General features: G+C 41.8%; 1 protein-coding gene across 6 annotated transcripts in view; it reads right to left on the bottom strand.

Moving 5' to 3' along the window:
• Positions 1-26,400, bottom strand: part of Iqsec2 (IQ motif and Sec7 domain ArfGEF 2) — an 85,886-nt gene that overhangs the window by 48,478 nt on the left and 11,008 nt on the right. For all 6 annotated transcript variants that reach the window (XM_060375177.1, XM_060375179.1, XM_021664332.2 and 3 more), the window contains exon 2: positions 10,140-10,169. In XM_060375177.1, coding sequence (XP_060231160.1) covers positions 10,140-10,169 — 30 coding nt within the window. The remainder of the gene's footprint in view (positions 1-10,139; positions 10,170-26,400) is intronic.

Genomic DNA, 26,400 nt, shown 5'->3' with positions numbered 1-26,400 from the left:
CAATGCAACCATTTATCTGGATCTATCCCCTGAGACTCAGTTCGGCTATTTATAGAAGAGCAACAGCAATTCCCTACTCCATAGGTTTGTTTTGTTTGTTGTTGTTTGAAAGAGTTTTGCTATGTAGCCCAGGATGCCTCAAATATCCTGCTTCAGCCTCTCAAGTACTGAGACTACAGGTGCATACCACCCTGCCATTCTCTGCTTTCCTCACAGGAGTGTTTGTTCATTTGTCATTTTTAGATAGGGGGTGGTGGTTCTTGCTACATAGCCTTTGGCTGGCCTGGTACTTGTTATATAACTCAGACTGACTGACCCTCCTGTTAGTCAGCAATCCTCCTGTTTCAGCTTGCTGAGTGCTGGAATTAGAAGCATGAGGCTTACCTCACTGGCTCTTGTCAAGACTCTATACGCCCAAGTATGCCCACGATAATGGGTAAGAGTCTGACCCTTTTCCCAATGGAGTTAGGGGAACTTGTGAGAACCCCATTTGCTTCAGAGAGGGGAAGAACTCTAGGAAAATACCTGTTAATGAACTGGGGATTTTGTGAAATTCAGGCATATCTAAGCACATTACATAAACTTCAATGATGATTCACAAAGTGCAGAACGAATTCAAAGTGAGGAGTTTAATCTAGGCACAGGTCACTGGTGAATCCTTCATTCTACAGATACCGTGGACTAGGCACAATGCTGGGTTCTAAAGATAGATAATGTCCTGTCTTCAAGAAGCTTATGTCTGAGAAGAGACAGACACTCTGCTCATGGAAGACAGGAGGGAGAAAGAATTCTATGCAGAAGAAAGGGCCTGAGGTATTGCTTTCAGGAACTTCAAAGAGGCCAGAGTGGCTGAGTGAAAACTGCAGAGACATGCATGAGGCTGGAAGTACATAAAGGGTTCAATATTACAAATCCTTGGAGGCCCTGATAGGGTTTCCTTACTCATACTAGGGTTATTTTGGAAGTCTGTGGCATAAGACGGAGTATTGCTAAAGACCCTGGAGTTGTATGAAAAGTATTCTCAAGGAAATATTATTTTCCAGCTTTCATCAGATACTTAGCTAGGTGTGTAATTTTAAAGAATAAAGAAGCTTTGGACATTAGTCCACGTTTTAAATACCTATTAAATAAGCTAGTAGCAGGTATTGTAGATCCTTCAGTGCCCCTATCTCCCACCTTCAGCTAAACACAAGTCTTCCTCCTTTTCTTTTTTTTTTTTTTTTTTTTTTTTTTTTGAGATATGGTTTTGCCTCATAACCCAGGCTGGTCTTACACTCCTGCACCTTCTCCATACTATGGTTATAAATGTGTACTACATTTTCCCCTTACCTGCACCTCACCTAGACAGAATGACTTCTAATTCTCAGCTGCTTCATGCCTCACCTTAACTTGTGCTTTCTCTCTGGGCCCCCACAGAAACCTCCCCATTTGAATATCCTTCAAAAGTCAGCTAGAAGCTGTGTCATCTGGGAATTTGCCCTGATCCCACCTAGGTAGGATGGATCAACTTCCTAGTGCCCTTCCACTCTGCTCTTCTCTCAACCAGCTTCTCTCAACACCGTTCATGGTTTCTTCTAATTAATTTGGAAATCTGTAAGAACAGTTGTTCCGCTGATCCCAATGTTTAATGCAGGTCCATCTGGTTATATATGTTGGTGGGAGACAATGTTCCCATCACAGCTGCAAGATGGGCCAGTGGACACTAGAGGGCACTAAAGCCACTGCAATACAGTGAAGAAGATATGCAGACCCACCCAGGAGGTGACCTGGCCCAGTACATATTTCCAGGAGCCTAGGAAGCATGGAAACACCACTACTGAGCCCTGTAGCTCCCTAGCAGTGAGTACAATGGACTGGGGCCCCAGTTCCAGTCTCCTAACATAAACTATTCTAATTTCTAGATCCTTTCTCATAACTATCCACTCCCACTACACATGCAGCTTTATGTCCTCACAAATCCAGGTGCCAACCACACCCCCCCACATTTCTAGCCTGTAACACTGTCCACTGCATCTCACATCACTCCATTCTCCTTCAAATGACTTCTATTCACCTACAAATCTCAGTTTGGATGTCAGCTTGGGAATCTTCCCTGGCCCTAAGGCTGGATTAGGCATACTTCCTTGATGCTCCCACACCAAAGCATACTTCTAATTGTGGGTAATTTTCTGTTTCCTAACCAGACAGTAGGGTCCAGCACAAGGCCCATCATTTTACTACGCACTATTGTATTAGCCACATTGAATCAGCTGGTACTGTAGGTACTCGATGAATCATCCTTGAATTAAGGACAAAATGCGTGAATGGATAGATTGATGATTTAGGCAAGTCACTTTACCTCCTTTAGTTATATGTTTCCTTACCCTTAAATCACCCCTACTTGGCAGAATAGTTATGAAAATTAAAGGTAATGTGTGTTAAGTGTGCCCAAACATTACCTGAAATTCAACAGATATTTTCAGCACCAAAGCAATAATTAATATTTAGAATAACAAAAACAAAAGGAGTTGAAAGAGACTCTGCCTGAGCCTAGGATAATTATTTAACAGCAATAATAGAGTGGTCATATTTTTTTTAAATAACAGCAGCATATCTTGCTGGACTAGAACCAGAAGGCCCTAGATGAGGTGGTAACAAGACTCCAGTTTCAGCCAGAAAATGCTAAGTCAGGGCCAAGTCCGGAGCGATGGGTATTGCCCTCACATCTGGAGACCACTCATTACTGGCACAGCTGGTTCCTATGTCTTTACTAATAGGTGAAAACTTGTCTAAGGGGTCATTATTTCCCTCTGTAATTAATGTAAAAATGGCAGGGTTGTATTAATGGAAAAATAAGCTCAAGCGTCACGCTGGTAATATTGATAATGTGTGTCTGTAATTATGCACTACAAATAACTATGAATTTAGTCACTGAACTAATAAAACGGAAAAATCCCTAAAGTGACCACAAATTTGGTAGTAGCTGTACCATGAGTAACATTATGCCAGTTGTTCCGAGGCTATGAAAATTGCCACAAACTGGTAGCAACAATAATTTGCGCCATGCATTTAAAAGGTGTTTTGGAATGGGCAGGGGGCACATGTCTTTAATCCCAGCACTCAGAAGTTGCTCCCAATGTGAGCTCAAGGCTAGCCTATACTACACAGAGAGTTCCAGGTTAGCCAGGGATACAAAGTGAAACTCTGCCTCAAAAAAAAAAAAGTTTAAATGGTATTTTGACTTAAAATAACGAAACAGGGTAGTTCAGGAATAGAGCATATGCCTAGCATGCATGAAATCCTGGCTTCCATACAAATATCACAAGAAAAAGTGAAAAACTAGTTTTAGATAAAATAGTGTTTTGATACAAGAACATAGAACTTGAAAACAGACAACAAATGTCACCTGGAAATAAATAGGGACCAAAAACTGGGTGGATGGACAACCTTAACATCATAGGCCTCTAAATGGAATATCCCAAGACTCTGCCCTCAAATTTGTTGTTTTCTGAGACAGAGTTGTGTGTGTGTGTGTGTGTGTGTGTGTGTATAGTCTGGCTACCCTGGAACTCAGAGAGCCTCCTGCCTCTGCCACTCAAGTGCTGGGATTAAAAGGGTGTGTTACCATGCCTGGCTCCTGACCTTGTTTTTGTGCACATAAAACTCTTGCTCAGTACCAAACAAACAACAATTTCTAAGTACTTTACCTCTCTACCCTCATCCATTTCCAAGACAACCCACCTTGCTGTCTTGTATTACCAGAGGCTGGAAAGGATTTCTGCAATTAGATGTCAGAGACTTTAAGTCACATTGCTTCCAGGTTGTGACCATGATAGGGTGCACAGCAACAGAGGAAGCCACGGAGAAAAATCAGTGAAAAAAGAGATGAGAAGGGTCAGGAAAGCTATGAGGGATAAAGACAAGAAATAGGTCCAAAGGATCCAGAGTCAACAGCAATCTTGGTCCTTGACTTCTGATCTAGATTTTAATTGGTAAAAAGCATGGCTATCATTCATTTACTATTCTTAATTTTGTGAAATGTAGTGTCATTATAGCCCTCCCCTCTCTATTCTTAAGCTAGCTCAGGGAAGCTTCTGCTCCCTGCAACAAGATGTACCTAAACTAAGACAAGTGAAATTTGGGGATACAAGTGCAGGGCTTGTATAAGGGAAAACATCAAAACGCTTATGTCAGGAGAAGTGACTGCAATTATTACAGCATTTATGTTTGCTCCCCCCAAAAGCTCCCTTTCTCATTTCCTCACACTTGCTATGACAGCCACACTACAGCCAGACATTCACACACAGAGACAAATGCAGCAACCGACAGATATGCTTACATGCAGACACCCTGATAGGCATGGCCTTGAGGCAGCATGCAAAGTTGCCCCTGCACTACTCTCAACAGCAATGACGCAGAGCCTCCCTGACATGCAGCAATACACACCAATACATATGAACACTGTGGTGCTGCCTGTAAGGCTCAGGGCAAGAGTCGGAGCTTAACTGGGCTCTGCGTAGCCTCCCTCCCCAGCTGCCAAGTGACTCATCCTTAGGGCTGCTAATTAAAGCCAGGACAGAGGGGACAGAGGCAAGGGGAGGGGAAGCGAGGGAAGGCAAGTTTATTTTAGTGCCAACCAGGCACTCAGCCAGCTTAAGGGTCACCCACTTCCGGGGGGGGGGTGGGCCAAGCGGAGGCAGGAGAACCCAGAGAGGAAGGGGAGAAGAGGAACCATTTGCTCTAACTCACTTCTCTGGAGCTTCCAGAAAAAGTTCCTCCTTTGGGAAAATTACCCAGCTCCCCGTGGTCCTTCCTTCTCTCTTGTTATCAGAATCCAGATCAATCCCTCCATACTCTTGTTCTTAGATACTGGCCATCTGCCTTGTTATCACATTCTAAAGCTAATTTATCATTGTCTGTGACAACCATAGACTAAGAGCTGCCTGTGTGCAGGGGTCCCCAATTACCTCCTTCTGTGTCACCCCTCCTCACAGAATGTCCAACACAGGTCTGCTAGTTAGGGAATGAATGTTCTACATGCTTCAGGAAAGCAATCAGGTTAAACCCATGACACTGTGGTAATTACAAATCTGATGATCTAGATTCCCAACTTAATTTTTGCTGCAAGGCAAATTACCTTACCTTTCTAAGCCTTGGCATCTTTGTAAAATAACAAAAATACATAGTCTTTAAGATTATAGTGAAGACAAAATGAGAGACTACATGTAAAGTGCCCAGCCATTGCTTGGTAGGGCTGCTGGTGCTCAAGATTAAAAATCATTCCTGCCCTACAGATAGGGGTAGAAGGGATGATACAGAGGCAATTTCTAAACCTAGATCTACCACAGGGTACCAGAAGGCTCTCAGACAAATCCCAGGAGCTCACCAAATACAGTCTTATGTAAAGTTGGGAATCACAATATGTCACCATAAATGTACCTGCCAAGTATCATGTGGAGAGCCAAGCTCTCAGAAGTAGCTCAATAAATTGCTACAGTGATCACAAAGGAGAGGGGCTCAGGCCTTTGAGGCCTAGAAAGCCCAGGATGTAGCAGTCCAGGTAGATGACAGCCAGGCTTCTCACACTGGACAGGACAGGAATTGCTTCCCTATCCCAGGCAGAAAGCATGTTGCAGGCAGTAAGTGACAAGGCTTGAGGTACAGGAAGCAGTAGGAACAGAGAGTGGGCAGGATGGGCAGCCAGGCAGAGCTGAACAGGAAGCGTATGGGAGGGAAGACCTGGACACAGGTGGGATGGCTCTTGGGATCGGTAGAACCTCAGCTATGTGAATGGGGACACAAAGGAAGGATTGTAAAGTCAAAACAGGAAAGAATCTTCAAAATACCTAAACCAAATTTTCAGTGGGACAGATAGGGACACTGAGGCCCAGAGTGGGAGGCCTCCTCTGGGAACAGAGCCAGCCATTGCTCCTCCTCCCACTTCTCCAGACACCAGTGGCTTCTGTTACCATGGGGATGTCCCTGGCTCAGAGGTTGTCAGTGACTCCCCCAATCCCCCTCCTTCCGTAGCAACAGGCCACCTCCTCTTGCTCTTATCACTACATGCCTAGCAACCTCAGCCTGGTCCTCAGGGCCATGGATTTCCAGCCTAACCTCTTCCAGCCATGATTGCCACTTGGATAGCTGGGACCCCCCTCATCTTCTGTTAATGGGATCAATCTAGCCCCTCCTGCCTGTCTTTTTAAAGTTCTACACCTGTCCACATTTTGCAGCATGACTCACTATCGTACAGCTACAAGTTAGATTAAGGAGACTGTGGAGCACACTTGGTTGAGCACATCTAATGTTGAGCATAGCTTTACTTCCATTTCCCCCAACTCAGAGAAGTCAGAACCATTGTTTCCATTTTATAAAAGAGAAACAAAGGACCAGAGAATTTAAGTGCTGGCAAAAATGAGACATCTAAGAAGCAGGCTGTGCTGGTAGCTTTGTGATCTTTAGCTATGGCCAGCCTTACTCTGGACTTTGACTTACAGTGCCTTTAGGGTTGACAAATTTTGTTGCTGGATATATAGGAAACCCAGACATCCATCTTTGCCTCCTGCCCCATTACTGGCTATTCAGCTTTAATTACCCTCTTGCACTCAATACGGAGGGGTCCTAAAGCCTGGGCCCTAAAATGGATGGTTTGCAGTCTACCTACTTTGCTCACTCCTTGCTACTCAGTTTTTACACTAGCTGGGCCTAGTCTTCTTCCTGGCTTTTCTTCCACCACCCAACTCTTCTGTATACACACATACACACATGTAAGTACACACTCAGGAATGCAGGTGCTTACTGGATGAAGAAACTTAGAGTTTACATGAGAAAAACAGATTTGCTCAGTCAAATGACTAGAAAGCAACCTAGCCCTAAATGGAGCCCTTATTCTGGATCCAAAGTTTCTACCCATTTTTTTTTGTGTGTATGTATGTGCCACAGAGCCTACTTTTCTAGCTCCTCATCACTCAGGTGTATACAACCTGCAGCCCAGAGGCCACCTACACCCCAGGATAGCTATAAATGATGCCACCACAAAACTATGAACTTATTTAAAACATTATGAACTTATTAAAACATTGTGTGTATATGTGCATGTGTATGTACACATGTGCATGTTTGTCTGTGTGTGTGTGTAGATGGTATGTGTGGATGTGGGTACACAAGAACATGTGTGTATGTTTGTGTGTGTACGCATGTGTTCATTTATGTGCATGTGCATGTGTGTGTGCATGCTTATATATGTGTGTGAAGGCAGAGGCTGATAACAGGTATCTTCTTCAATTGCTCTTCTCTATTTTAAGATAGGGTCTCTCACTGACTTGTTAGAAAAGCTGGTCAGTGAGTTCCAAGGGTCTGTCTCCCTAACACTGTGATTACCAGAACACACCATCATGCTCAGCTTTTTGTACAGCTTCTGGGCATCACCCAGAGGTCCTCACACTTACATAGCATGCACTTTACCAAATCAGCCATCTCCCCAGCTGCTATCAGGAGATTTTTTACACTGTTTTATAAACATCAGTTTACATGGTTCCTTTGTATGAACTTTGTAGATGACAACAGCATGTCATAAAGTCAAAAGACTGGACATGCCTGAAGAGAACTGTGACACATCCTTGACCCAATCATAGTTCCTACCTTCAGAAGTTGTGCTTTCTTGCTCATATCTGTTTTAGCCAAACTGACTAGTCCCTGGCTTTAAATACATCCCTTGTTTCCCTAGTCATGCTGACTCTACATGCAGGGACTCTCCTTACGGAAAGTCAGTCCTGTGTAGCCCTGCCTGCCTAGACACCGTCTGCCCCAAGAAAGCACTCTCTAACTGTAGTGAACTAGAGAAGTTATATATGTGGCCTAAAAATATCTTCAGAGAGACCTATCCAACTGTAGTTCCAAATAAAAGGGTCTGCCCCCTATTTTTCAAGACCCTGTTTTATATGTGTTACTGTTATAGACATTATCCATAGCCTGAATTTGATCTGCCTGCTGAGTCCTCAAAGCAGCCTGAGTGTCCTTGAATAGGATCCCAGTACTCACACCAGGAACAAATCTGAGTAAAATCAACACTAGCTCCAGAAGCAGAGAGTCCGGGGTATGAATCAGAGGAATGCCACCCTACCCATCGATCTTCTTTCACTGTGTGAGGCACTGACCCTCTTGGGATCTCCTTTTCTTCATTTGTTTCTAAGAAAGGCTTTTCTGTGTAGCTCTGGTTGTCCTGGAATTCAATATGTAGACCTTGAACTCACAGAAATCCTCCTGCTTCTGCTTCTCGAGTGCTGGGATCAAAGCACACCTGGCTCCTTTTCTTCACTTGCAAATCAAACATCATAATGCATGCCTAATGCAGCTGATGTGAGCATTAAATTAGGTCACATTTAGAGTTTTTTGTCTATGAAGAATCAGTGGTAGTTATTATGATTACTAATATTTGGATGATGGTAAGGATGAGCATCATCTGCAAAGCCGTCAAGAAGTCCTATAGTGACAGTATATGCAAGAATCTGGGCTTGGTGCCAGACCGACTGGAATTTGAATCCTGGCTTGTTTCCTCAACTGTAAAACAAAGATGATAAGGCCAGCGCAGGTTCCATTCACAGTGTCATTGGGTGGATCAAATAAAACAAATCCTGGCCCAGTTCTGTAAGTTATAAAGGCCCAACATATGCCATCATGTGACTCATCATTATGGTCACTATTAAATACCATGAGCTAAAGGTTCCAGGAACTCCTCAGCTAAGAGGAGCTGACAACTAGATGCATTCAGTCTGGTTCCTCCACAAGTTAGCAGGTGTATCACCAGAAATGCTTATGAAAGGCCTGGGCTTCAGGTCATCCCAGGTTGCCTTTCTCCAAATCCACAGTAAGGACATTGAGATCTATGCCCTTTCTTAGACAAGTGCCATCCTAAGTGCTAGAACAAGCTGTGCCTGGCCATGCTCTTTGGCTGCATGAAAGGATTAATTATGTGCCATCACAGACCTCTTGCCCAGACACCAGGGCTGACATCACATTCTCACTGATTTAATGCTGGCCTCAGCATGTGTCCAACCTACAGCCCTCCCCTTGGACCTGGGCACCAATATGCTTACCCCAAACTCCTACAAGGGATGCTAGGACAGACTCTGTACACAGGCAACTGACCCCAGCCCATGTCCACTAACCTGCATGACAGGAACTGTGCTGTTACATATGGTTAGGCAAGCTGTGCCCTGCTCAAGGGTTTATAGCTGAGAGGTAGTGAATAAGGGCTGACATCCCATTTGTGCTGTGTAAACTAACCTGGGAAGCCTGGTGAGTAAGGCTCACAAGAAAAGGAACATTTTTCCAATTGATCCGTTCAGAAGAAAGAGTGGTTCCTTAAAAGCTGTTTGTGCTCATCACAAAAATACCATATTTATTTGTGCAAGTCTGAAGAGCACTGACTGTCCCCATTGTGTGCCTCTACTGCCTGGGACCATCTTATTTCAAAACCATTGTTCCCAATCCGGATGCTAAGACTAGACCACACCCCAAACTGCCACACCATCCCTACATTATCCCTAGTTTTGACACTTCTGCCTTCATGAGTTTTCTGACAGATGAGGGCCAGAGAAATGCACAAAGAACCCTGGTCTTACTCCAACTTTATTTCTGCTTCCTCAAATGCCTACTGATCACCTTAAAACCGTACCAAGCTTATAAACTTTTAACCAAGCATGCAAAAAATATTTCCTTGTCACCATATCTGTTTCTAACATCTAGAATGTATCACAACTAAAGTTCATCTAAGTCCCATTACTTGATACTGGCATAGTTCAGGAGATGAAGGGAAAATAAGACAAGCCCTGCAAACCCAGCATCCATTATTCCCTTCTCTCCTGGAAGAAGAAAGTAGAAAGATTCCTGGGTCTGGAGCTGACCACTTATGAGTCCCTGTACTATGCAGCAAAGCTCTCAAGTTCCCTAGGACTGCAAAGACTGAATAATAGTCCTTAACACCATCATATCCATGCCTGCCACATTCTCCTTTCCACTCCACACCCACTTCTAATACCAATGGGGAAAGAACCCTGCCATTGACCCATACCCATGAACCCAAAATAACAATCAGAAAACCCCTCTACCCCAGGCCCAGCCCCATCCCTCAAGTACTTCTAAAGAAACAAGGTACTGACCTGACTGTTCTGGAATTCTCACCATCAGATCTGAAAGAGAAATGGGGGAAAAAAGAAACAACAAGAGTCAATATAGGCTCACTACTCTTTTCCCCTACCCTACCTTGCGGTCCAGCGTAGGTCATGAAAACACAAACATATGTGTTTCATTCATGCACAAGAGCAGCAAGTGCAAAGGCCATGATGGTGAGTGCTTAGTCAGTTGGAGCAACAGGGAGAAGGACTGGTTGGCTAGGTAAGCAAGCAAAGGGCCACTGGAGGTGTGTGAAGTCAGGGGAGTAGCAGCGATCACAATGCGTGTGGCTTTCCTTGGAGTGGGGCTTGAGGAGCAGCCAGAGACATCCAGGTTCAGATACTGTCTCTGCTACTTACCATCCCTGTGATTTAGGCAAGCTACTTCATTTCTCTCAGTCTGAGCCTCAGTATGCCCATTTGTAACACAAGGTCGATCCTCCCAGAGTTGTTGGGATGATTAAGCTCTTTGGAACCAAGCAGACAAATGCCAGATAGTATTAACAAGATAGAAGAGGCTTTATCAACTTCCCAGTCCGACCTGCTTATTTTCCAGATGAAGAGACTGAAGCTGAGAAGGGTAAATGAGACAGCTGCTGGGCTCCTTTCTACGACACTAGATTGCCTTCTGCATGGCCTCAGATGCAAAAGAAGGGTGAAAGAGAATGGAGTGAGAGCCACCTCTGAGGAGAGCCAGGAAATGAGCTAAACCAGGATCACTCCCCTTCCCTCTCACTCCTTCTCCCTGAAAAGAATGTGTGCTGTGCAGGCTCACATGCCTGTACAAGCAGCCACATGGATATTATATGTGCATGTGTGTGTGCACATGCACTTGTGTAATGAATGTTAGAACAGAGAAGCTATTATATATTAGGGGCCAAAGAGGAGAAAAAGGAGAACTGGGGACCCTGGAAGTGGAAGAGTATAGGAAATAGTCTTCCTCCCTCTTCGCCCCACACCTCTGGTCCTCTCCCACGCTGAGCTGTAAAAGGCACAGAGATGAACACATAAGACTCTGTCTTCAACTAAGAGAACCAAGATATATTCTTAGGGGTTTTTTGGGGGAGGCGGGAGGCATGTTATCTATATCTACGTTGAGAGGATGCTCTTAGAAGAGCATTTGTTGAGAGAATGAGCACACACACACACACACACGCACACACCAGCAAGGTAGGGCAGGCAAGCATTAGGGTGTTAAGTGAGTCTGAATGCTCACTATCCTGAACATTATCCTGAAGAACTCCTTGCTATCTAGTACCTCAGATTTTTCACTCAGTGAATGGGGAAGTACGTGGCTGTGGCAAAAATCCCTCCCTTCAAGGAATGGTTTAGAGGCTCAAGGCACATGTTCAGCTGATTAACAGTGGTACCAAACTGTTGCCAGTTTTTGTTCCCTTAAAGGAACAGAGAAACAAGGCCACAACACACTTTATTACAGTTATTAAAACTTTCCTTTGCAATCTCTAGCAACAAGACAGCTTCTGAATCCCAGCTCAGTTACTCTCAAATATCAAGTCTGAGGAGCCAAACTTGAATGACTCCCCAGCTTCCTACAGAATGGAAGCCAGAACCCCCAATATCTATAATACTAATCCCTTGCTCCATGAAGGCTGGCCTCCCTACAAGCACCCATATAAAAACCTAACATACATTCCTTCAGTTGACTATACCCTAGGCACTAACCTGAAAAGACAGGTTACTCGGGTAACTACCTACTCAAAGAGTTCTGTTTCATCATTGTCATCATGAATAACCAATGAGCATTTACTATGTACCAATCATAGTATTTCTGCTTCCAAAGTATTCCTGTGATGTGTTACAGTTCTCAAGATGGAAATGGGGTTGACAGGAGTCAGGGGAGAATGTCCAAGTCCTGATGCAGAGTGTATTAACCAATTCTTCTCACATTAGACCAATTCTTCTTAGGAGGACATAGCACCATAAGACCCAAAGTGAGGGTGCATCCATTCTCACTAAGCATTTAGTATGTTGTATGTGGATAACAATTATGCTGGTCAGTTTTTGTTAACTTGACACAAACCTAGACATATTTAGAAAGAGGAACTCTTAACTGAGAAAATGGCCTCCAAAAAATTGGCCTGTAGGCCACATCTATGGAATATTTTCTTGATTAATGATTGATGTGTGAGTACAGCTTATTAGGGATGGTGCCATTAATGAGTAGGTGGTTCTGGGATGTATAGGAAAGCAGGATGAACAAGGCAGGGAGAGAAATCTGGAAAACAGTGTTTCTCCATGGCCTCTGCATCACTTCCTGCCTTGATTTCCTGCCCTGACTTTCTTTGGTGACCGACTGTGATGTAGAAGTGTAAATGGAAATAAATCCCTTTCTCCCCAAAAGGTCATGATGTTTTATCACATCAATAGAAAACCTAAGATAACAATCATCATCACTTAAGACGACAATCATCTGGCACCTCTTCAGAGAACGGTGCCTTGACCAATGGTCAATCTGCTTCCTACCTTATGAAGCTGGGCCACCATTCTCTGGGAGGGAATATAAAGTGGTAGGAAGTTAGGATGTATTATGATTTGGTCTCTAACAGGCAGTGTTAACTTTAGTAAGTCATCTCTCTGGACCTTTGATCTTCATCTGTAATGATGAAGCTATGTTAGTTGAGTACTAAGCACTCTTTAGGCTTTAAAACATTTACTTTCTACTAGGCAGTGGTGGCACATGCCTTCAATCCCAGCAGTTGAGAGGCAGAGGCAGATGGATCTCTGAGTTTAAGGCTAGCCTGTTCTACAGAGCAAGTTCCAGACAGACAGGGCTACCCAGAGAAACTCTGTCTTAAACAACAAACAAGCAAACAAAAATTTACTTTCTTCAGAATCCCAAAAATTTATTTCTTTTGTCAACTAGAGTCAGCTGTCCATATGTAGAACCAAAGACCCAGGGACTACACCCTACTTTTTTAATCATATAAGTAGAAGGAAATTCTATCTATCTATCTATCTATCTATCTATCTATCTATCTATCTATCTATCTATCTATCCATATATGTGTGTATATACATATGTATATCAGCCCATATATTCATACCCTGTTTGTGTCTCCTGCCTCTTTCTCCTTAGGCTACCCTTGGGCCTAATGAGTAGACTTGGATAAGAAGACAATACAATTCCTAAAAGTGAGCTTGAGAAATCTGGACAGAAAATTTGGGGTCCCAGATACCTAAAATATGGACTAGAAGGGATAGGGTCCTAATGAGCATAGCTCTGACTCCACAGATATGTGCTTTGTGAGGATGGGCTTTTGAAATTTGGAGCCCAGGCCTCTGTTTCCTGGTACAGTCCATGATATTGTGATTTAAAATCAACTGAGCCCCAAGATCCTCTTTCTTTGGCCTCCTTAGCTAGGTCCTGCTTTGCAGAAAGTAGGGATGTCTCATGGGGTAAGATCTTCAGAATCTGTGGCCAGTGAAGAATGCACCTTTAACTTCAAACTCTGCTGAACAAACATACTGATTCTCAGGCTACCCATAAGGGTATTTCATTCACAATTCTTTTGGCATACTGATCTTCACTTCTGAATAGCTTTCTTAAACAATGTGCATTGGGGGTTGGAGAGATGGCTCAGCAGTTAAAAGCACTGGCTGCTTTTCTGGAGGACCTGGATTCAATTTCCAGCACCCACATGGGCAGCTCACAACCGCCCATGTCTGTAACTCCTGTTTCAGGGGGTCTCACACAGAGATATGCAGCCAAAACAACAATACACATAAAAATAAATTATTTTTAAAAAATTGTAATTTGAATCCATTTTTACATTAGAAAATCTAGGAAACGTTGGAAAAGGAGAGGAAAAGATGTGCATAATCACAACACAGAGGCAGCAACAACTCTGAACAGTTGCTCTATTTCTCTCATGCTCTGCATTTCTTCCTCTAGCAGAAATGATTTTGCATTGTATGATTTTTATTGATTTTTCTTTTACATATCTCCTCATGTTACTGCACATTCTTCATTATCATTATTTTGATTTGTCATGATGTAGCTAACCATCCCCTGAGTGTAGAGAATGGAAACAGGTATATTTTTCCATTGGTTTAAATTGTATTTAAGCAGACTTTTGCTAATACAGCTTTAAAGCAACTCACAGCTTTTAGAAAACTGACCTTATATAGGAACAATTGCACCCAACTTATTTCTCTTTCTAGACAATCATTTCCTCTAGCGATATCTATAGTCATTCATTCATTCCATTGGCACATATTCACTCTGTACTTCTATGAGACAGATCCCAAGCTAAGGCTATGGGAAGAAATGAGGCATAGCTCAAGACCACCAGAAGATGGGTGTCAGTCATGCTTGAAAGAGGCAATTTCAAAACATTCTGATTATGGTTGAGAGAGAAGGAAGAAGGAGATATTATGGGATAACAGAAAAGGATATCCTTAACGCACCCTATGGACATGAACATAAACTCTTTGGAGGTTATGGTGCCTACATGAGTCTTGCAAGAGTTGGCTAGAATAACAACAACAACAAAAAAGTTCACTTAAACACAATAACACAATAAGTTGATTAAACCGATTTGTCTCTGTTACTTCCCAAATTCTACCAAAATGTGAGAAAAAAAAAAAAAAGAAGAAGACAAAGTCCAGGATGCCGATCAGAAGTATACTATTCCACTTATAGAACCCCCTCGGTGCTCAGGATTTGGAGGTACTGTACACCTCAGAAGGCAGAGTGAGGTATAAAGCTAAAAATAGTGGATTGCAACGCTGTCCTCAATGCTGTCCAGTCAGATTCTCTCCACCTCCAGCACCATCCCGGCAACCGGAGGCTTTGCATTTGAGAACACCAGGTGCAGTGGCAGATGGGGTGAAACAGAGCTAAAAGCAAAGGGATCTTTCCTGGAAAATGGTGGTACCCTAACTTCCTGTTTCCAACAGCAAAGTTGGGTGCACCTGTGTAATGTCATGTGAGCTAGTCTCAAAACAGCAGCATCCAAAGACACTTAAGTTAGGGTTTCTGTTTTTAAGATGTATTTATTTTTGTTTTATCTGTATGAATGTTTTGTCTGCATGTATGTGAGAGCACTGCGTGTGTGCCTGGTGCTGGCAGAGGCTAGAAGGGGATGTTAGATCCCCTGGAACTGTAGCTGTAGATGGTTATAAACTGCCATGTGGATGCTGGGAACTGAACCTGGGTCCTCTGAAAGAGCAACAGGTGCTCTTAACTGCTGAGCCCCAAAGTTAGGCATATTTTATTTTATGTTAAATAAACTTTAATAAAATTCATTATTTTTAGAGGAAACAAAGAGCTAGGCAGTCAAAGATTACTGTATGATGCAAAGCTGCATGAGGAAGACCACCAACCCGGAAGGCAGATGGACAAAGAAAACAAACTTAAGAAGGAATTTGGAAGGAACACAGACAATATAAAGAGAAGAAGAAATCTGGGAAAGGGAAAATAACAAGAGCCAGAATAAAAATGTCAGTGGGATTAGAAAATAAAAGGAAACAAAATAACACAATAAAGACAACAGAAGAGAAAACTTGAGAATTAATTGAGGAATTCCTCCTAACAATAGGAGCTCCCGAAATAGAAAATGGAGGAAACAGCAGGAAGGAAATGCTCAAAAACAATATAAGAATGCTTCCCAGAATTAAAGGAATGAAAGGCCAACAAGATAAACAAAACAAAGACCTACATCGAGATATGCAGCTATGACATTTCAGAATACTGAGAGTTAAAGAAAGGATGTTAAATACTTCTAGAGAAAAAGCAGATATGTATAATGGCTTTTTCTGGGATGCTGTTGACCATTAATTTTTCTATAGTCCATGTTCACCATAACTCTCTGAACAAATGTGGAATAAAAATAGATGATGATGGTGGTAGTGACGGTAAAGATTGCTTAAAACTTTAAACTAAATATTTGTCTATTTATTCCTATTTTTATGAGACAAGAGTTCACCAAGTAGCTCAAGCTGGCTGGGAAATCTTGATCCTCCCATTTCTTCTAAAGGCTGGGATTATAGGAATGCACCACTACACATGACTATTACTTTTTAAATGTCATGTTCCAGAACTAAGAAGCAAAGATCACTTTTTATTTACATCTTGAAAAAAAAAAAAAAACAAAAAAACAAAGACTACAACCAGAGACTAAAAGACCAGGCAACAGAGTATGAACTTGGCCCTATAATTGCTAGGAAGCTCCAGGGAGGCTTCACCCAAGGTATGCATGGCTCCTTTTAGTCCTAAACAAGTATTATATAATCATAATAAATATAACAAGCAGGCATTATTGGTCTGTATCATAGCTGAACTTACAGCCCAAATAATAACAATGCTACTATTTATTGTGTGTTTATAATGGCCGGGGACCCATGATACAGTCTGAACATCTGTATAAGGTAGTTGTTCTCATCATATGAGTTTAGAAACTGAAGCCTGGAGGAACAGTGTGATTTATCCACAATAGCCCAGCTAATAAGTGATGGATCTGAGTTTCAGATCTGTATTTGACTGATGACTTGGCTTTTTGAAACAGGATTTTGTTCCACACTGCATGCTTATATGGAACTGGTCATCTTCCTGCATCAGCCTCCTGAGTCAGTATGTGTCGTCATCCATGCTCAGACCAAATGCTTTTAATTGTCACAGCTTGTGCTCCATTCTGTCACACCATAGACAAGAGGCACTTCATCTTCCATACCAGCCTGCACACTTGGCCTGCCTTTCTTACCTCTCTCCCATCTCCCATCCACACTGCATAGCCCAAGGCATCCTATACCAGAAACATTTAGCAAGTGCCTTTACTTTTTAGTTGTTTTTTTAACTTTAGATTTATTTATTTTTATTTTATGTGTATGAGTGGTTTGCTTGTATGTGTGTCTGTGCACCACGTGCATGCCTGATACCTCCAGAGGCCAGAAGAAGGGATTTGGTCTTCTGAAACTGGAGTTACAGATGGTTATGAGACACCATGTAAGTGCTGAGAATTGAGCTCAGATTCTCTGGAAGAGTAGCCAGTGCTCTTAACTACTGAGCCATCTCTCCAGCCACAACAAGCACTTTTAGAAGAGACAGAAATGGAGTGCACCCAAAAAAAGGAAGTTGGAGTAGGAACAGTTATTACAGATGAATGGGGAGGGACGGGCAGGAAAATGGGACTGGCTCTATTGGCCTTACATTTCCCCTTTTCTGCTAGAAGTAGAGGAATTAGCCATAATGAAAAAGTGTGGGTGGAAAGGTGGCAGCTAGAGCAAGCCTTCTGTTACAAAAGCCTAAACTCTGTCTCTAAGCCCCTTTCAATGTGCTTGGGGATTCTCTGTGGCCCACCTGCTTTCACTGCCTGGGTGAAGAAGATGGGCTGCTCTCCAAACACCTAGCTAATCCTGGAAAAGCCAGGCTCACAGCAGACCAGAGGCCTATAAAGTCAGAGCCAGGGCACCCAAGGAGGTGAAGGAGAAGGCTTAAAGTCTTCATGAGGATACCATAGCCAGAATTGGGAAAGAGCCCAGATATCTGTCCTTCATTTGAGGCTCCTGGAGTCTATGATCTAGGCAGAGGAGATTGAGGAAAGGAATGTGCCAGGGCTCCTAAAGGAATGGTCACAACATTGGCCGGGACCAACAGTAACATAGGGTCAAACTGAGCTCATCCCAGCTTGGCTATTGGGAATATGGAGTTCCTAATAATTTCTAGTTTCAATCAGGCTTAGCTAGAGCCAAAGCCTATAACTCAAAAGCATAAGCGTGTCTCTCCTCTCTTTCAGGACTGTAGCAAAACACAGGTAAAGAAATAAAATAAAGTATAAGTATGAACTCATATCAGAAAAGAGGATGGGAGAGGATGGCATCAGTGGATAAGAGATTTCAACAAACTCTGAAAACAAACAAAAGATTAAAGAGAGGACTTAGGGAGTTGAAGGAGAGCCAAGAACACCTGATAGCAGGTTGCAGCTGAGGAGGGAGCCTCTTGGGCCAGGAAAAGCCTGAAGAGATTTCAAACTTAGCTTTGGAATGTATCAAGAAGGGTAGACATTATCAGGGGTCAAAAGACAATGGATAGGGCTGGAGAGATGGCTCAGAGGTTAAGAGCACTGCTTGATTGTTCTTCCAGAGGTCCTGAGTTCAAGTCCCAGCAACCACATGGTGGTTCACAACCATCTGTAATGGAATCTCATGTTCAGGTGTACATGCAGGCAGAACATTGTATACATAATTAAATAAATAAATCTTAAAAAACGTTAGCCAATTAATTGCAACTAAAAAAAAAAAAAAAAAAAAGACAAGGGATAAACTGACAACACACAAAATTCTTGCAGGCCAGGGAGATGGCTCAGCATGTGAACGTACCTGCCATATAAGTCTAAAGGACTTGAGTTTGCTCCCTAGCTCTTGCAACGTGGAAGGAGAGAACTGACTCCTAAACTTAGTGCTCTGACCTCCACATGCACACCATGACATGTGAGTGCTTGTGCTCACACACACATGCATCTCTCTCTCTCTCACACACAATAATAATAATAATAATAATAATAATAATAAACAAAATCATCCCCTGCCACTCTATGTGCTGGACTCAGAACACGAGCCTGGCATTCTCGCAATGGCAAAATGTCACAGGGCTCCTGGAGAAGGGAATTAAACTATGAGGAATGGATTAGAGTATCTAACGACATTTTAGTGGTCCCAAATAAACTGTTCCTCATTTTGGCATTTAAAAGACACCCATTATAACAACCAGCTCCTTCGGATCACCAAATAAAACCAGCAAGTGAACAAGTGATTCTGGCCATACAAACATCTCAGTAAAGGTTTATATTAACTCTGTAAAACATAAAATAGGAGAGAAAAGGTTGGCCTAGTGAACCAATTTAGTATGTCCAATATCCAACTTGCCAACATTCTAGAAAAAGAAAACAAAAAATTAAGTGAAGGGAGCTGACAAATAAATAATATAACAAACAAGTAAATGTTAAAGAAAACATGTAGGGTGGTGGCAAGATGTCTTATCTGGTAGAGCCATTTGCTGCCAAATCAGATGACCCAAGTTTGATACCCAGAGCTTACATGGTGGAAGAAGAGGACTGATGCCCACAGATTCTTCTCTAACTTCCACACAAAACACTGTTTACGTGCAGCATGTATGTGCCTGTGCATGGATGGATGGATGGATGGATGGATGGACAGACAGACATACATACACTCATGCACATACTAAATAAATGTCAATTTTTTAAAAAGAAATAAAGTAAGAAAAGGCCAAGGCCTTCATATTGAAAGATTTCCCTGAGACCTAGTAGAGTAAATTAAGAATCAGATCTTCTGATGTCCATCCTCTTTGCCTTTCGGGATGGGGATTGAGCATTTTAGTCAGGGTCCTCTCTCTTAATTAGTTTCTTTAGATGTACAGATTTTAGCAGAAGAAGAAAACAGGAAACAACCTAGGAACCTGCCACAGAGGGCCTCTGAAAGGCTCTGCCCTGCAGACTAACAAAGCAGATGCTGAGACTTAGGGCCAACTGTTGGGCAGAGTGCATGGAATCTTATGAAAGAAGTGGGAAATAGTAAGATCTGGAGAAGACAGGAACCCCACAAGGAGAGCAACAGAACCAGAAAATTTGAACACAGGGGTCTCATACTCCAACCAAGTACCTGGCACGGAGATAACCTAGAACCCCTGCACAGATGTAGCCATTAGCAGTTTAGTGTCCAAATGGGTTACATAGTAATGGGAAGAGGGACTGCCTCTGACATGATCTGATTGGCCTGTTCTTTGATCACCTCCCCCTGAGGGGGGAGCAGCCTTACCAAGCCACAGAAGATGACAATGCAGCTAGTCCTGATGAGATCTGATAGACTAAGATTAGAAGAAAGGAGAGGAGGACCTCCCCTATCAGTGGACTTGGAGAGGGGCATTCGAGAAGAAGGGGATGGGAGGGTGGGATCAGGAGGGGAGGAGCTTATGGGGGGATACAAAGTGAATAAAGTGTAATTAATAAAATAAAATTAAGTTTAAACAAAGAGAATCAGATCTTGATCTGAGTGCTGGTTAAATCAGTGATTGGTTACTTTTCTGTATGCACATTGTGTTTCAGAATGAAAAAAATTAAATTATTTTCTTGGCTGGGCATAGTAGCACATGCATGCCCACAATCCCAGCACTTGGGAGGCAGAAGGCATAGGGTCATAAGTTCCATACCTGCATAAATACATAGTTAAGACTCTGTATCAAAAACAAACAAACAATAAAACCAGCTAGGCATGGTGGTGCACACCTGTAATCCCAGCACTTAGGGAGTCAGAGGCAGGTGGATCTCTGCGAGCTTGAGGCCAGCCTGGTTTACAGAGAGGTCAGAACAGCCAGGTTTCTACACAGAGAAACCCTGTCTCAGAAACAAAACAAAACTCCTCCAATAAAATGGTATTCCCGAACGAAAGAGATGCTATGAGGAACTCTACAAAACAGAATGAAAGTGGTAAACACAGTAAAGAAAAAAAAAACAAACAATTGGTAGAGCACAAGGAAAAGCCCAGCATGGTGACACACACCTGTGCTCCAAGTACTTAGGAGGATGAGGCAGGAAGACCACAAGTGAGTTCCAGGACAGCTGGGCTACAGTAAGTGTGCAACTCTGCATCAAAGTTGAAAACAAAAAGGGGGAAATTCACTTGGCCTGGATACCAGGAACATTTCTTGTAGGTATAAACATTGGGACATTGAAAATGTGGGAAATGGGGTACAATCATAGTACACTACAATGTAATAATAATAAGACAAAAAATTTCTAGACAAAGCACTTGATTATTTTCACAGAACATACTGAATGTAATGAAGGTTGCTGAATGTACAAGTATAGAACACAGAGACTCGGTGGTGGAAGAAGAAGAGGGATGGAGGGGAAAGGGGACATTAATTACTATGTAATGCAAAGTGGGTAATCAAGAGATACTGTGAGAAGGCCAGGAAAAATGGCTCAGCAGTTAAGGTACTTGGTGCTCTTTCAGAGGACCCAGGTTCGATTCCCAGCACCCCCATGGTGGTTCACAACCATCTGTAACTCCATTTCCAAGGGATTTGAAACCTTCCTCCAGCCTCTACTGACCAGGCACAAGCACAGCACATGTACATACATGCAGGCAAAACACTTATACACAGAAAATATAAATAAACAAATAAATATATTATAAAGAGCAATACAAGATGCCTCCTTTCTAAAAAGAGAGATACTATAGAAAAGTAGAAGGAACAAGAAATGATAGTATAAAAAATACTATCCAATAAAGTTTCATAGCTAACTAATGAGGAGCACAGTTGGTAATATAACTATCAAAATTTGAGATGAAGGAATGAATTCTATGTTACAAATAAATAAGCTAAAAGAAATTTTAACAAATGTTCTCGTTGATCTTCTTCCCTTCTCCCCACCCCTAACCCCTCACCTTTCTGTTTGTCCTCTTCACACCTCTGCTAGGCCCTCCTTCAGCTTTCATGTCACATGTATTTTGTTCCCTTCTTTTTTTTCCTCTCACCACCTCTTCCTTCCTTAAGACTGCTTCACTTTTCATGGTCCCCTTTTTCCATGACCTATACATACATACATACAGAGACATATGTGTGTGTATGATATGTATATGAAAGAAAACATCATGTGGTATTTACCTTTCTGAGTATAGGATACTTCCCTTAAGTTCAAAATTTACAGCTCCATCCACTTTCCTGCAAATGCTATGATTTCATTTTTCTTTATGGCTAAATAAATTCTATGTATATATGCATCACCTTTTCTTTATCCATTGATTTGTTGAAGTGTTATACAAACCCCATAATGAAATCCATTGCTTTGAAAACAAATTTGTAATTATTGAAAATTAAATAGCAAAAAAAGGAGAGAAATAATGCTTAAGTTAGTGAGTGAAGAAATAATTGTTAGCATGTGTTTCTTAGACACATGAAGTTACAGGGATGGTGACATGGCTTGGAGGCTTGGGATGCTTGACACCAGGACTAATGACCTGAACTCAATGCAAAGCAAAGCTGAACCTAAAGAACTCTCCTTTGGCCTCTAAATGCCACATTGCATGTGTGTGTGCATGTACACACACACACACACACACACACACAAATGTAATAATAAAAAAAGAGATAGCAAGTTACTACCAGAAAAGCTAAATGATAAAAGTGATCACATCCATCTGGCCATGGAGGCAGGGGGGGATGCTCATGTCTATAATCCCAGTACTTGGGGGATAGAGAAGGGAGGAACCAGAGTTCAAGGCCACCTCAAACATATAGCAAATCCAAAGCCATCCTAGACTTTCATGAGATCTTATCTGAAAAAACAGCAGCCAGACATGGTGATATATGAATTTAATACCAGAAATCAGGATGCAAAGCAGGAGGATCTCAGAAAATCTGATACGAATTTGATCTGTGTAGCAAATTCCAGGACAACCAGGGCTAGTTAGTGAAACTTTGTCTAGAAATATAAAACTAAAGAGAAATCAGCAACAACAGAAAGAAATGGTTGGTGACCTCCAGGGTTCAGGAAGCAAGAGGTGGGCCTCTTTTTGAACAGATCTCCCTATGTATCCTTTCCTGGCATTTTCCTCCAGAATCCTTCTCCCTTATCCTCACAAGAGCTGAGATTATAGACATGTGCCATCGTGCCTGGCAGGACATTGGCTTTTTACTCTATAACTTTTCATTTATCATTTAAAGTGTGTGTCTAGGCTGTATGAATTAACTTATACATTGGAGCTAAGAAGTAAATCTCATGAAATACAGAGCAGAATAGTGTTTACCCAAACTGAAAAGAATGAGAAAGAAATGAAGAGAAGATGATGCAGAGGTGCTGGTAGACAGAAGGAATAGCTTCTACTGTTCTATAGTGCAGTAGGATAACAATGGCTGACAAAAACTAATGGACAATTCCAAATTACCTGTAGAGAGGGTTTTTAATGTTCCCAATACAAAGAAGTGATAAAATGTTTGAGTATAGGTTGGTAATCACTCTGATCTAATGATCATATACTATATTTATGTACTAAAATGCTACATTGCATCTAATAAACATGTATAATTACTGTGCCAATTAAAATAAAAAATTAATACTGTATATATACATTGCTTCAATTTGTGCTGGTTTTGTTTCTCTTGTATTTGACATGAGGTCTTGACTGTGTTGCCCAGGTTTCTCTTGAAAATCTGTGCTCAAATGATCCTCTTGCCTCAGCCTTCCAGCTGAGTTGGCTGCCACCTTGACTGACTGGTATACTTTTTAAAATTCTAAAATTAAGTCCCTTTCCTTTCATGGGATCATTGTCTTCCATACTACACATACCAAGTGGAGAGGGTGATAATTTTGCTGATATGAGGTCCTGGTCCTTAGTGTTTGCTTCTGTTTAGAGCCGGAGCAAAAGGGGTAGGTACAGGGCTGGACACTCTAAACCAGTGGTTCTCTACCTCTGAGCTGTGATCCCCCCTGGAGGAGGAGGGAGGTTGTCAAATAACCCTTTCACAAGGGTCATCTGAGACCATTGGAAAACATAGAAAACATTCTAATGTAAGTATAAAACATATAATATATGTAATATAATATAAAATCTATAAAACATTTACATTACAATTCAGAAGAGTAGCAAAATTACAGTTATGAAGTAGCAATGAAAATAATGTTATGATTGGGGTTTACCACAACACGAAGAAGTACATTAAAGGGTCACAGCATTAGAAGTGTTGAGAACCACTGCTCTCCACTAATACTTGTGCTCCCTGTAAGCCTTTTTAACAAGCTCAGCCTGCACCACCCCCTGGGCCTCTTCAAATATCACCGTTACCATTCCAGCCTCTCCTGCTTTCCATGTACTCAACTATTTAAACCCGGTAATTATTTATACTTACCTGAGTCATGAGGGATTTAAGGTTCCTTACTCCAAGAACACAGATAAGGACCAGAAATTGAACCGAAAAGTAAGAATTCAGGAAGAGAGATCGACAAAGATGCTAGAGCTATATTTCAAGTTAACTGGTGGCTGAGTCATAAAGGAAGATATAATGAACTATGACAACCCCATATTAGGCAAGGAAAAAATATACCATTTTCAAAAAAAAAAAAAAAAAGCTTGGCCTATCACTGGACCCTTCAAACCACTGTCCACAGGAGATTTCAGAAAGAGAACGAAAATGAATGCATACTGAGCACAAGCAAGCATCAGAGGGTGTAATTCAAATTATCTTGGTTAATGTTGATCAGTGGACATTGGTATTTCATTTTAAAGACCAGGAAATAAAAGCTCATAAAACATAAAATGGCTTCACTGAGGTCATCTAGCACCTTGAGGCAGAGTTTGTCAGACCCAGGTCTGTCTTTCTCAAAAGCACAGCCTCCCTTTATATGAAAATTGAAACAGGGGCAAAGGATGGCCAGGCCTGGCTATTAAGCCAGAAATTACCTTTGAGTTGCCTCAGATACATCAAAAAAGTCCTAGCAATACAAAAATCAGCAGCAAGAAGTTTGGTCCTGAGATGGGTGGAAAAAAAGAAGAATGAATGCATAAAGCACGTGGTTTCTGAGGAGCCAAATTGGAACAGAAGGCCAGTACACCATTCAAGCAAGGAGACCCTTTAGTGGATTACTCCTCCTTGTTGCTTCATCCCCAAGCCACCCAATCTCTTGGAGTCCTAGCTTTATATTTTTCTTTCACTTGGGTTTTCTGTAAGTAGAACACAAAAACAGTCCCACCTTCCTAAGATTTTAGGGCAGGAAACAGCATATTCAAGGGAAACTGCTTTGAACATTGACATTAATACTACAGCAACCCTTGCAGGAACGCTCTCTTCTGCTCACACCTTCCATAATCTTAAACAGTCTTTTGTCTTTTCTGGTTTTAATCTTCTCACCTGTAAAGTAAATTTCCTTCAGCTGCATTCCTCAGGACCTTCCAGTTCAAACATTTGACATTTACAACCCTGCTTACCATGAATGGTTGCTGCTCCTCTGACCTCCTGCAGTGGGTTGTGTTTCCTTCTACGATGGCACTTGAAGACTTTACTGTCATTACCATTCTCTCTTCTCTGGCACTCTTTCTTTTTCTTTTAATGAGATCTATTCTTAACAAATAGTTTTCTTTTTAAAATTAGTTTCATTATAGCATTCTACTTTTCTTTCTTTTCTTTTCTTTTCTTTCTTTCTTTCTTTCTTTTTTTTTTTCTACAGGGCTATGTAACCCTGGTTGTCTTGGAACTCTCTGTAGACCAGGCTGGCCTGGAACTCAGGGATCTGTCTGCCTCTGCCTCTTGACTGCTGGGAATAAAGGCTCATTACATAATATTCATGCATGTGTGTTTTTGTCATTTGCTCACATTCACCACCCCTCTAATGCACTCTTTATTTTTCTCTCCTCCCTCCACTGGTCCCTTTCTTCCCCCAAAATAATCCCATTTCTGCTTTCATGTCACATATAATTGTGTATGTACTTGTTTGTGTGTGTATTGTGTGTGGACACACCTAAGGTTGATGTCGAGTCTTCCAAAACAGCTCTCCACCTTATCTTTGAGACAGGGTCTCTCACAGAACCTAGAGCTCACTGACTGGTTAAACTGATGAACTGACAAGACCCATCAATCCTCCTGTCTTCAACTTCCCAGCACTGGGATTACAGGAGTGTACCAAAACACCCAGCATTTTAGTGGGTCCTGAGAATTCTATCTTAGGTCTTCATGATTGCACAACAAGCATTTTACCTGCTATGCCATCTCTTTGGCCCACATATATCTATATCTATAATACATATGTTAATGTGGATTATATACATGAGGAAAACATACAAAAACAAACATCTTTCTGATTCTGGCTTATTCTGATTCTGGCTTAATCACAAAAATCTGCTTAGCATAATTTCCAGTTCTATCTATTCTTCTTCTTTTATTTATTTTTTTTTACAAAAGTCATTCTTTCATTCTTTCTAGCAATAAGTAAAACTGCACTGTTTATGTATACCACATTTTCTTGATTCATCTGCTAATAGCCATTTGCACTGTTTCCATAGCTTGTCTTTTGTCAATAGGAGCACAGATCTTACAGTTTTTATAAGACTGTTATAGACTCTTATACCCACTTCCTTACTAGTAGACGTATTCAACTCTATCTTACAGGTTGACCTTCCAGGGAAATTGCTCCAAAATGTGACACCCAATATACTGTGCAATGGGCACCTCTCTCCCTAGCTTAAAACCCTAAAGTTCCTAATGCTATCATTCTTA

The sequence above is a fragment of the Meriones unguiculatus genome, chromosome X (genome assembly GCF_030254825.1).
Source record: "Meriones unguiculatus strain TT.TT164.6M chromosome X, Bangor_MerUng_6.1, whole genome shotgun sequence".
NCBI lineage: Eukaryota > Metazoa > Chordata > Mammalia > Rodentia > Muridae > Meriones > Meriones unguiculatus.
Note: the sequence above shows the minus strand (reverse complement) of the source record. Positions and strands in the feature narration are given on the sequence as shown.